The sequence below is a fragment of the Melanotaenia boesemani genome, chromosome 1, assembly GCF_017639745.1.
Source record: "Melanotaenia boesemani isolate fMelBoe1 chromosome 1, fMelBoe1.pri, whole genome shotgun sequence".
Taxonomy (NCBI): domain Eukaryota; kingdom Metazoa; phylum Chordata; class Actinopteri; order Atheriniformes; family Melanotaeniidae; genus Melanotaenia; species Melanotaenia boesemani.
In genome coordinates this window covers 34,691,889-34,704,993 of record NC_055682.1, presented here as the reverse complement: position 1 = coordinate 34,704,993, position 13,105 = coordinate 34,691,889, and the positions used below count along the sequence as shown (strand labels likewise).

Genomic DNA, 13,105 nt, shown 5'->3' with positions numbered 1-13,105 from the left:
ATATATGCCATAAATTGATCTGCATCAAACAGTGCCATTTCTTAGCTTCACAAAACCACTGATGCAAAGTACAAGTTTCGTTGTCCATTTTGAGACTTTGTAGACCAGGCATGTCAAACTGGTCCAGCAAAGGGCCGTGTGGCTGCAGGTTTTTGTTCCAACCAAGCAGCAGCACACCAGATTTGACTGATTCAATCAACTGATCTCAGTCTTCAGACAGCTGATTGGTCAAACTGTGTGCTCTTGGCTGGCTGGAACAAAAACCTGCAGCCACACGGCCCTTTGCTGGACCAGTTTGACATGCCTGTTGTAGACCTTTGAGAACTTTATTTATTTATTTATTTTACTGTGGAGTTTGTTGTAAAAATTTGCTACCCTAACCCTTCTTGTTTAATGCTTATCGAGACTTTGTGTGGGTTTCGTTGAGACCTATTTTCTGTAATTAAATCTTATATCTTGTCTTCTTGTTGCGAATAATCTATCTTGTAGCTATGGTTTTAAGTAAGGATTTGTCCTTTTCCCCTGCAAGCTGGTGTTTGTAACGTTCGTGTATTATACTTTTGCATGTGTCTTGTATCATCATTGAGAGAAAATGTCATATGTGTGATTAGATTAGATTAGATTAGATTGAGATTGGTGAACAATTCTGAAATTGAGATACAACAAAATAGAATAAAATGATAGTAGTTTAGGTCGTAGCTCGGAAACACGGATGTGGCGGAACCTGGAAAAGGGGTTGGTGTTTCCAATCGGAGTTGTTTCTCTCGTGCGCCTCGTCATGCGCGTTCAAAAGAAAGTTTGTTAGCTTTGAGCTGTTTGTCTGTTACTCTTTGAACTCTTCATTCATTACTGAGGTTAACCTGCGCCGCTGCTCATTGATCTGACTCGGTAAACAAATACAACGCTCGACCACAAAATTAGTTCCGCTCTCAGTAAAACAATGTTTCTTTGTTTCTTTTTCAGTTTGTCTATCATTATTTAGTACAAAATATGTTATTTTGCATTTATCTTTATATAGCCACCTCATGATTATTATGCTAGTAGTGATTTTGGTCTTATCTGCATGAATTCTGTATATGCACACTTTATATTTAGACTACTGTCTAACCTGAGTTGATTTGGACACAGTGCAGCTTATCCTTTTTTATTTAAAGTGTTTAATGAAGAGAATTAAAGTCTTTGTTTTTAAATTTTAATACTTGTCTGCAAATATTCATCAGAGCATATTCGCATTTGTTCTTTTCGCATATTAAATATTTGGCCAACAGTGTTGTTTTCTAAAGTGCGCTACAAATAAAATTGGATTGGATAAACCTCTTTCTTTACTGAAGTTTAAAAACAGCAAGTTATCAGAATTAATCAATCTGTTCTGTTATAAATAGCTGTGTTACTGACTTGTGGCTTCACACACTCATCCTGCTGCTCTCTGTCTCTTTAGGCATGTCCCAGGACAGTCAGCACGGCAAGTGGACCATCTCTAGCAGTGATGACGATGATGATGAGGCTCTTCCTTTTTCTGGGACTACAACATCTGAGTCCCATCAGCCAGCTAAATCCAATTCACAGCCCAATCACAACTCCAGAAGATCTCCTTCTCCTAGACCCGTGGAAGCCCCTGTAGAGGTGAAATCAGAACCAGCTCGACCTCCTGTTTCCTCACTCATCATCGGTTCTGAGGCCAGACAGTCAGCCACTATGAACCAGTCAAATCCAGTTAAGTATGAAACTAGCCCTTCACTGGCTGGTAAACGGAAGAATGAGGAGTCAGGCAGCGCAGGCTGGGCTCTCTCAGATAGCGATGAAGATGATAGAGAGGTGAAGGGGAATAGTCACAGTAACATGCCAAAACAGAAGCTTCCAAATCCCAAGACAAAGAAACCGAAGGTGGAGAGTGAGCGTCCTCCGAGTCCTCATGGACGACTGTATTACATTGACGAGCCAGAGGACTTCTTTGAGTCCTGCACTCCTTGTCTTAATGACACTTACAGGTTCTACCTCAACAAAGTCACAGGCCTGGACAGGAAGTACAACAGGGGAGCTCTGCACATCAGAGGTGAGAGTGATATTTATTTGATATTAATTCCCAACATTCAGCAGGGTGTGTATGCGCGTCACTCACTAGTCCCAAATATGAATATGTTTGACTGAATCAGTGTGATAAAAGGAAAACTTTTATAATAGTTTTCATTCCCCTTGTTTCTATTAGCTGATGTTTCCTGTTCTGCTTGCTGTAGAGGACTCACCTCACCTACACTTTTGTTTAACGTTAACTTTTCTCCTTGTTGCAGACATTCTCTCTCCATTATTTGGGACCTTAAAAGAGTCTGCTCAGGTGAGTAAACAATTTACATTATATTTTTATTTAAAAGAATGACAAAGTGAATTAAAAAAATGTTCCAAACCTATCATGGTGAATAAAGTCTGTATTTATTTGGCATGGTTTAATACCAAGAGATAACAGCATGGTTGTAGATTCCTGCTACGTTGCTCTAACAGGTTTGAAAGAAATTTCACCTGTTAATAATAATCGTCTCTCTTTCTTCATAGTTTAACTACTGCTTTGATATTGCTTGGATGGTTAAGCAGTATCCATCAGAGTTTAGGTAAGTTTAGCTTCGTCTTTGCCATCATACCAAACTTACTAATAAATCCAATTAGAACCTGTCTGATGATGCCCAAATCGTGTTAATTACAGCACTCCGATGAAACAGAAACCAAAAATAAGCATTTAAAGTAGCAAAGTTAAAATTAAGTGGTGTGTTCCCAGTTCAAAGATGGTTTGTGTTTTCAGAGAACGTCCAGTTCTGATTGTCCACGGAGATAAGAGGGAGGCCAAAGCACGCTTGCTGCAGCAGGCTCAGCCCTTTCCACATGTTCGCTTCTGCCAGGTACATACCATCTACCACAGGAGACAGATGTTTAACTTATGACTGAGGTGATTTGATTTACAGTTTGATCTCTAAAGTTGTGTAGTTAAACAATTTAACACTGTTAAATTGTTCCTACATTGTTAAAAAAAATACATATATTACTATTTTCTTCAATGTTACACAATTTCCAGACAACAAATAAAATATTTGGAAACCTGTTTTTGGTCAAAATAGAACAGGAGCAAAAAAAAAAAAAAAAAAAAAAAAATCTTTCTTAAGCCATATTAGCCATTTATGTTTATAACGTCTGGATTTAGGGGGGTGGAGTGAGCCATTCCACCACTCTACTGTGTTGGCTGGGACTGTATTACCATGAAACATGTGCATTTGAACACAAGGCAAGGCAGTTTATTTGTATAGCACATGTCATGTACAGGACAATTCAAAGTGCTTTACATAAAACAAAAGCATTACAGACACAAACTACTGAAGTTTTATTACAATATCATAGAACACACAGTACCAAGACTGATGGTTTTATACTCTAGTATTTACATTTCCCTTGTCTGTAGTTCCACCATGAATAGTTTCAGTATGGCCATAGTTGGGAAAACACAGGAGCACAAATGAATGCTGAAATAACATAACGGCCAGCATGACGGTGGTAGAAAAGTCAAATGCGTTGTTGTACTTACATCATTTACTGACTAGAGACGCGATTCCCAACCTATTTTCCTTGAGGACCCCCTTCATCCTTCATCCTGCCCCATCGTCATGCTGAAACCATGCTTGGTTTTATGCTTTTATTAGTGAGATTCTCACCATAAATACTGTAATCTGGCTCAGTCCTGTCCTTCGATTAAACCAAAGTTAAATTAACAACATGTAGCCTTCAGTTTTCTTTAAATACCGACAAATCATCTGTTCTGTGGTGTTTTTCAGACACGTTTTATTAACTAAATGTTAACTTTGGGATCTGGTTTAAAAAGTTCATTTTTCAGGCCAAAACGCCAATTCCATGTTAACAAAATTACCAGGTGATTAAAAAAGAAATTTGAGTGGACACACTTCATCTCGTGTCTGTGTGGACATTAGTCACAATGTTTCTGAATGGTCAAACCCTCTGGGACCCCCTGTGCTCTTTGGGGGACCTCAGGCTGGGAAACACTGGACAAGATAACCGTGGGCTTCACTCTGTAGAGGTCATCAAATCTATAGAGGCCAACGTTAAGGTTTTATGGTCAGTGTTTTATTGATCTTTTTTTGTAACAGCATGTTCCTGTGCCAGTGAATGCTACATTGGATAATAAAAAAAACTCGAAAAAAAAAAAGAAATTTACGATTTCTAAATTGAAAATAAAGATTAAAAAAAAAATAACAGAAAACACTTTACAATCCAGCACCTTCCTTAGCTCAGCAGTTTTTTAATGAACCGGCTTTATATGAACACAGTCATTTTGTATTGATTTGGATTATATGACAGATTTTTTTGGGTTACAATGAATTGGTTTGAATTGGTTAAGACTATCTTTACAAGAGCCTTGAGACGACTTTGCTGTGAATTGACGATATACAAATAAAGCTGGACTCGTAACTGAACCATATCAAAAAGTTCCCTATCCTTGAACAAGGATAAGATTAATCAACCCCAAATTTATTTAGAGTAATTCACTCGTTAATTTTCTGTACTACTTATTCCAATTCAGGGTTGCAGGGAAAGTGGAGCCTATCCTAGAAAATAGCAGTTGGGAGGCAGGTACACCCTGCACAGGTCGCCACTCCATCACAGGGCCAGCATAAGGAGACAAATAACCACTCACGCTCACATTCACTCCTAGGGAGAATTTAGTCATGAATTAACCTAACATGCATGTCTCTGGACGGTGGAGGAAGCTGGAGTACCAGGAGAGAACCCACACATACACAGTGAGAACATGCAAACTCCACACAGAACGACCCGTTTGATGATGAAGAAGAGGGAGCTAGATAAACCTCTTCTGTACTGGTCTGTCACAACAGTATCACATCTGAATGGATTTCTGATTAAAGTTTTTTTAGAACCTATGTGGCTCTAAACAAAGTGATGATGGGGGTGTTTTTGGGTTGGCAGTAGTCACTTTAAACACTTGCATTCAAGCACAGAATGAGTGATTCAATCTTTTTTGTGCTAAAATACCATCTTTAAATCCTTGTGTTTGTGTTGACAGGCCAAGCTTGATATTGCCTTTGGAACTCACCACACGTAAGAATTTCTCTGTCTTACTGGATCCCTGATATTTGTCCATTCTCATCTGATAGTTCAAATTAAATATTATCTTGATTCAGATTGTGAAAAGGAAACAACACAGAATTAAATTCAGTGCAACCTGTATTTGACTGAAACTGCTCTCTTGTGTGTCTTTGTGCAGGAAGATGATGCTGCTGTGGTATGAGGAAGGCTTCAGAGTCATCATTCTGACCTCCAACCTCATCAGAGCAGACTGGTACCAGAAGACACAAGGGTGGGTCTTACAGCTTCTTTTAGGGGTTTAGGGGGCTGTAGCCTGACTGGCTGTACGTCAGACTGATGAACAGAAGTTCTCCTCATACTGTCAAAAACACCAGTTTAACATTTGTTGTTAGCTTTTCTTTTAGATCTCCTTTGTTACCCATTTTGTTCCCAAACTAGGATGTGGCTGAGCCCTCTGTTTCCACGATTACCAAAAGGGAGCAGTGCTAGCACAGGTGAGTCACCCACCTTCTTTAAGAGGGACCTGCTGGAGTACCTGGCATCGTACCGGGCGCCAGAACTTGAAGAGTGGATCCAGCGAATCAAAGAGCACGACCTGTCAGAGACGAGGTAAACAGTTACAGACAGTCTAAATGAAAATGCTGTTGACAGAGCGATACAATTTAAATTCAGGGTCTTCTCTCATCCTCTTCTCTTATCAGGGTCTACTTGGTCGGCTCAACCCCAGGGAGGTATGTAGGCCCAGACATGGAGCGCTGGGGACACCTGAGGCTGAGGAAGGTGAGGAAGAGTTCCTGTTTTCTTCTGCTTTTCTGAAATACAAGAATACAACAACAAGTACAAGCTCTCACTGAACTGATGTTTCTCTTCTTCCTGTAAGCTGTTGTACGAGCACACAAATCCTATTCCTGGTGAGGAAAGGTGGCCTGTGATTGGCCAGTTCTCTAGCATCGGCTCCATGGGACTGGATAAAACTAAATGGTTAGCGGGGGAGTTTCAGCGCACGCTTACCACACTAGGGAAGTCCTCCCTTCGCCCTGATCCCCCCATGCACTTGGTATGTTTCTAAATTTGTTTCACTTACATTACTGGCTAATCTTGTAGTCTGTTTGGTTCAGTCAGGCAAGTTAACTGATTTTCTGAGTTTCTGTTCTAGAGTACTAAACATCTTATAATTGGCATGTTTACCCACACAAATTTCTAAATGAAGAAGATAATTGGAGATTGTTTTGCAGTTGTATCCATCAGTAGAAGATGTGAGGATGAGTTTAGAAGGCTACCCAGGTGAGTAATCATGTTATTTCCTTTGAATTATATATTTTAAATGATTTAAAATAAAGTGCTTTTTTCAAATGCAGTGAATTGATGGCAGCAAATACTGTGATCACTGTAAAAACTTGCAGCCCTTGTTCCAAAAAAAGTTGGGATGATGTGTGAAATGAGGACATGAACAGGAGGCAATGATTGCAAACTGTTCAGACCCAATATTTAATTGAAGGTGACACATTTTTGGTTCTTGTCAATTTTGAACAGTTTCCTGACAATGGTGTTTCTGAACTCATGCAGGAATTTTCACTTGAGAATTGTGGTTATTGTATTGCAGTTCTGCTTTAGTGCCTAAAGACTTCAGCTAGTTAGTCCTGTTCTGTGTTTCTGATGCAACCCTGTTTACTCATTATATCGTGTTCGCTACAGTATAGTGGACCTAAAAGTAGGTGGGGCTGGACAGGCCCTCAATGCAGGCGATGCAAGATCATGTTTGAAATCCTGGTCTAGAGTCACCTCCCTGCATGTCATGACACCTTTCCAGTTAAGCTACGGTATAATAAAGACCACTAGTGCCAAAAATCCTTCAGAAAAAAACAAACAGTAAGATTGGTAAATAAGTGAAAAACATTCTATTGGTAATATTTCCTAATTGAACTGTATTGACTTACACAAACACTGACAGCTATAACTACTTCTACTAACTATTATTACATTGGTTTAACCAGGAATAAGTGTAATAATCAATTTAAATCACTTATAGAAAATGAAATACAGTGGTGTATAAAAGTGTTTGCCCCCTTCCTGATTTCTTATGTTTTTTGCATGTTTGTCACACTTAAATGTTTTAGATCATCAAATAAATTAATTATTAGTCAAAGACAAAACAAATAAACACAAAATGCAGCTTTTAAAATAAAGGTTTTTATTATTAAGGGAGAAAAAAAATCCAAATGTACATGGCCCTGGTTTATTAAGCCTGAGTTCAATTTCTCTAGCCACACCCAGGAAATCACTTAAGTAGGACCTACCTGACAAAGTGAAGTAGACCAAAAGATCCTCAAAAGCTAGACATCGTGCCGAGATCCAAAGAAATTCAGGAATAAATGACAAAAAGTAATCTATCAGTATGGAAAAGGTTATAAAGCCCTTTTTAAAGCTTTGGGACTCCAGCGAACCACAATAAGAGCCATTATCCACAAATGGTGAAAACATAGAACAGTGGTGAACCTTCCCAGGAGTGGCTGGCTGACCAAAATTACCCCAAGAGTTCAGCGATGACTTATCCAAGAGGTGACAAAAGACCCACAACAACCAAAGAACTGCGGCTTCACTTGCCTCAGTTAAGGTCAGTGTTAATGACTCCATCATAAGAAAGAGACTGGGCAAAAATGGCCTGCAGACGTTCCAAGACAAAAGCCACTGCCGAGCAAAAAGAACATTAAGGCACCTCTCAATTTTGCCAGAAAACATCTAGATGATCCCTAACACTAGCCCAAATAATCTTTGGGCTGATGAGACAAAAGTTGAACTTTTTGGAAGGTGTGTGTCCCATTATGTCTGGCGTAAAAGTAACACAGCATTTCAGAAAAAGAACATCATGCCAGCAGTAAAATATGGTGGTGGTAGTGTGATGGTCTGGGGCTGTTTTGCTGCTTGAGGACCTGGACTTGCTGTGATAAATGGAACTATGAATTCTGCTGTCTGCCAAACAATCCTGAAGGAGGATGTCCGGCCATCTGTTTGTGACCTCAAGCTGGAACGAACTTGGGTTCTGCAGCAGGACAATGATCCAAAACATACTTATCTTGAACAAAAATTATTTTACAGCCACTTTATCCACAATATTTTAGCCCATGCATCAAAAGCTAGCTGCATTACAAGCAAAAAGTGTTAACAGTTTAGACTAAACAAATATAACTTTAGAATATGTTTCCTTTACATATTTTACTAAACTTTTTAAAGTCTTGCATCCCTGGTTGAGACATTTTTACAAAAAAAAAGAAATTCCTCAACTAGGTGGTAAGAAAATAAAAAATATAGAGCTGAAAATGTTAGCTAGCATTAGCACACACGATTAGCTCCTGTGTTTAGAGTAAAATCCATGATTGTCTTGTTCTACAAATGTCATGTACATCATCTGTACTTTTTGTGTATCACATGACTGAAATGTAGTAAACTACACTGAGAATGAGAACAAAATAATATACTGAGAACAAAATGTCTGAGTCATTATCTTGTGCATTATTTAGGATATGGATGGAGATTTTCCAGCACAGCACCGGTTTTTAGCCTTTTCTCTTCTATGCAGTGATTAATCCTAATTTTCTGGAACGTTCTATGATATATAATGCTGATGCTTCTGGAAAATTCAGTTTTAAGTAAAAGTTTTCAGTGTCTCAACTGTTGTAATTTGATACCGTTGAAGTTTGATTGATGAGCTTTCTTATTTGGTAAATATTTCTCTGCTTCTCTCCAGCCGGAGGCTCTCTTCCTTACAGCATCCAGACAGCTCAGAAACAGCTCTGGCTCCACTCCTACTTCCAGTAAGTTCACTTCTACTCACGAAAAGTCAGTCCTTTCCTGTAAGCTTTTCTTATTGCAAACCGTTGTTCTCATTTCGTGAGATTAGCTGCCACTATATATTTTGTTACAGACAAGTCTGCAAAAATCACTGACTCGACCACAACTAGCTTTGACATATAAGGGAGAGGTTGGGGTCCAGAAGCTAATCAGCTGTGGTTGCATGGGTCAAACTCCTTTACCCAACATCAGTGCACATTACATTGATTATGCTCATTTACTGTTTCTTGTCCCATTGTTTTAAATTTTTCATTATTATATTGGCATTAAATTTATGCTGGGAAAAAGCATTGTGGGTTAGTTTGGTTTTCACAGCATCCTCTGCAAAACTCCTTCCTTTACCTAAAGTTGACCACATTGGTTGAATACTATGTTTTGTGCCTCTTTAGTCGCTGGATGGCAAATACGACAGGCAGAAGTCACGCCATGCCACACATCAAGACATACATGAGGGTTTCTCCAGATTTCACACAACTTGCCTGGTTCCTCGTCACAAGGTGTTTGCATCATTAGGTTGTTTGATTTGTAGTTCTCAAAACTATTTATATATATATAGAAGTGTTGTATTAAATGTTTTGTATGTGTGCTGTTAGTGCGAACCTGTCCAAGGCAGCGTGGGGTGCACTGGAGAAGAACAACACTCAGATAATGGTGCGTTCCTATGAGCTGGGAGTCCTCTACGTCCCATCAGCCTTTGTGAGTAATCCATGGATGAAAAGTGGTGTTATTCCAGCTTTAAAGGTTATTTGTTCAATCTGAACACACCTCCAAATGTTTTTATCTCTTAAAAATACACAGTTGAAAATGTAATATGATGATATGATAAGAGAAATATTTTTGTTGTCTTGTTCCGTTGTATCTGCAAAGCTGCTTTGCAGTGATTTAAGATGTGATGTTTTCTCCCTTCAGAACATGAAGACATTCCCTGTTGATAAAAATCCATTTCCTGTCTCCTCATCATCCTCTGGCTTCCATGTACCCTTTGACCTCCCTCCTACAAGCTACTCTCAAACAGGTATAGTTTTTGTGTGTGTGTGTGTGTTTTTCTTATTCTATTATCTGTAAAATTACCACTATATTCATAAACTCCAAAAAGAAGCATTCAGTGACAGAGGGATAGTTGTGGACCATAACTAAACTATTCGGAATGGTTTGCTTAGATTCCTGCTGTTCCCAACATGAAGCAGAAAAGATCACAAAACATAAGTGGACTTTCTTTTAAAGTGTGCTGCATTTGACTCTGACTGAGCTGTTTTCAAGCATGAACAAAACATGACCCAGTTTCCAAGTCCAGAGATATTTGTTTCCTTTCTTTAGATGCCTTTCTGATACGGAGTCTGGGAATTTGGAGTTTAAGGAAGTCCCAAAATACATGAAAATGATTTGCAGCTATGCAGCTGCCTTTTCTCATATTGCCAGACTTTATGGTCTTACGCTGATCAATCACAGCATAAAATGCACTGACAGGCAAAGGATGGGTAACACTGCTCATCATGCTTGTCATGCAATGTTCCACTGGAAAAACCTGCATCCTGGTATTCAGATCTGATGAAATCTGTAACAAGTAATCTTGAAAGAGCCCACAGGGCACAAAGGATTTGTTTCCAATTTCTCATTACTAGACACTCCAAGACTCCCTTAGATATTCTTTGTCCATGTTTTCCCCCAGCAATTTCCCTTTCAAATCAGATATTTCTCAGCACAGAAAGTCATTAATTAAATCATTCTTCTACAGTCAAGTCATGGACTTTAAATCCTACTGAATATAAAGCTGTTGTTGTTAAATGTGCAGATTAACAATCCTGATTAAAAGTTTATACAGTGAATAAAGACAGAAACTGTCCTATATTCTGACCCTACTTAGCTGAGTTTTCTCTTTTACCAGCTATTTATTTGGGATTATAAATGCTATACTAAGAAATATAAAAGAAAACAAATAAAAAGAAAGAAAATGTAAAGTTATCTCAAGATTACAGCAGCATATACTGTATGTTGTGTTTAATTAATTTATTAAGCCAACATATTCGTTTAAAGGTGCAATATTATCTTTCTTTTTCTTTCTCCTCGACAGGTCTGGTGAGTGGGAGGGTCAGTGTGACTTTTTGTGGGGCTTAGCGTTTTCCTACCTATTTGTCATTAAATTTACTGTACCCGTGCCAGCACAGGGCTGCAAACACCACGTGCATGTGCAGGTTTGTGCACATAAAATTGGAGCGGTGCACCTAATTTTTGACCACACATGCACCTATGCTAGTATGGAAAAAGCTAATAACTTGCAGCGTTGCCGAATTAGTGACTCCATCGCTATATTTAGCAAGTATTCAGACCCCTCTAGCAACTTGTTTTTTAAGCGACTGGTGACATATCTAGCATTTTTTTTCTTCCAGCTGCAGTGAGAGCAGATGTTTATCTCCATTCCCAAACAGAGAATGAAATGCACAAACGCACAGCTGCCGCTGGCTGATCCACCCCAGCTTACAGTCGGATATTAATGATTATTAATGTAGACTGTAGACAGATACATTTTAAAAGTGGAAAATGCTTCACTGTAACATTCTGTAAACAGGGCTGGTCAATTTGATGCGTCATTATTGCTTTAATACATTAATTAAGCTTTGAATATACAGCCAAACCACAGGTGACAGCAGGTGGGTAGTGGCTGGGGATGGCCATCCTTTGCATCTCACTCATTGAGAGTATGTGTGTGTGTGTGTGTGGACTGCTGCAGCCCTCACCTGAACAGGTGTCAGTTCACGTTGCCCCACAAGGAAACTAGCACACACTCGATGGGATCATTTCACTGAACTACTACGGAAAGTTAAAATCTCAAATTAAAAACATGGTTAAATAACTTTTATAAAGATTAAACATGTCACCACCTTGTTATTGATCAGATGTCACTTTATCTCCTGCTGCTTATATGTCATAATGGAATTTTATCTGGAAATGTTGAATTGTAGATTAGCTGAATATTTACACAAGTTTGAGGTCTTTATCTTTATTCTTCTCCTAAAACATTGCTTCCTCTATCACACTACCTGAGATTGCAGTCCATCTTTTAGTCTGCTCTAGCAGGGAAACGCACCTGATGGCTTAAATTCACTATTCAGATATTGTTTCCTCTGTTTAGAAAGAAAGCAGCTTCACACATCTTTAAAATCCATTGCGCTGACTTGTTACCTTTTAACTAATAAATCCTGAAATTTTAATCCTTCTTTGTCATTAATATTTGAGTTTCTTCTTACAAATAAGAGGTTTTTGCACTATTGTTCATATAGAAGCACTTTAATAAAAACATTGTCAATAAACCAGTTTGGAATTAACAATCCTGATTTTAAAATATGCATGTTTTAGGTTTTCTATGATTTTTCTAAGATTTTATATGATTAAATTTAAGGTTAATGACGGCCACCGTCCATTCACAACTGTGCTTAGCATTTGCAGTAACATCTATGCCGATCTTTACCACTAGATGTCAGTAATTCTTATACACTGTACCTTTAAATGTACTCATGTTTTCATTTTCTCCCTTCAGACCAGCCCTGGATCTGGAATATCCCATACAACCAGGCACCTGACACACATGGCAACATTTGGGTTCCCTCCTGAACACACACACACACACACACACACACACACATGTCTGTTGTTAGACTGTCAGAACTATGTTTAGCTGTTGTAAGTACATCTTGATACTGTACTGTGTAGACCTGCTTTTTCTACAAATAAAACATATTGTTTTTACTGTTCATTTGTAATATCTATTTTTGTAAATGTACCAGTCGTATTTACATTAAAAAGAAGGAATTCAGTTATAAATAATCATCTAATTATTTCATTCGCGATCATCAACCAGGTTGAGGTTTACCTGCAGGAGTTGATTCAAAGTGACAGCTCTGGGTAGGTCTCATCAAATCAGAACTTGCTGCCCAGCAGGTCTGACAACTGTTCAAAATGCTTGGATTCATCAGAAAGACCTGATTGTTTTCTGAAATTTAGGTTTCGTCATCTGCAAAGCAGGCCTTAGTGGAAATGGAATGGAATGGAAAGTCACATTTTTGTTGTACTTTTCCCCTGCTTATAACAGGAAGCACTCAGCACTACATGCCTCTCACCTGCCAGGCTGATTGTGTCCTCATCTGTGTAAATTAGTAAC

The 13,105-nt window shown here is 38.6% G+C and overlaps 1 protein-coding gene across 1 annotated transcript; it reads left to right on the top strand.

Annotated features, from left to right (window-relative positions):
* The first annotated feature begins 764 nt into the window (after positions 1-764).
* tdp1 (tyrosyl-DNA phosphodiesterase 1) lies at positions 765-12,698 on the top strand. The gene is made up of 16 exons (XM_041985593.1): positions 765-888; positions 1,439-2,053; positions 2,289-2,332; positions 2,548-2,603; positions 2,792-2,888; positions 5,078-5,112; positions 5,279-5,371; positions 5,539-5,709; positions 5,802-5,880; positions 5,981-6,157; positions 6,336-6,384; positions 8,846-8,912; positions 9,339-9,446; positions 9,543-9,645; positions 9,859-9,964; positions 12,485-12,698. The coding sequence occupies exons 2-16, from the start codon at positions 1,441-1,443 to the stop codon at positions 12,556-12,558; spliced, it is 1,872 nt and encodes a 623-aa protein (XP_041841527.1). The 5' UTR covers positions 765-888; positions 1,439-1,440; the 3' UTR covers positions 12,559-12,698.
* Positions 12,699-13,105: the final 407 nt, after the last annotated feature.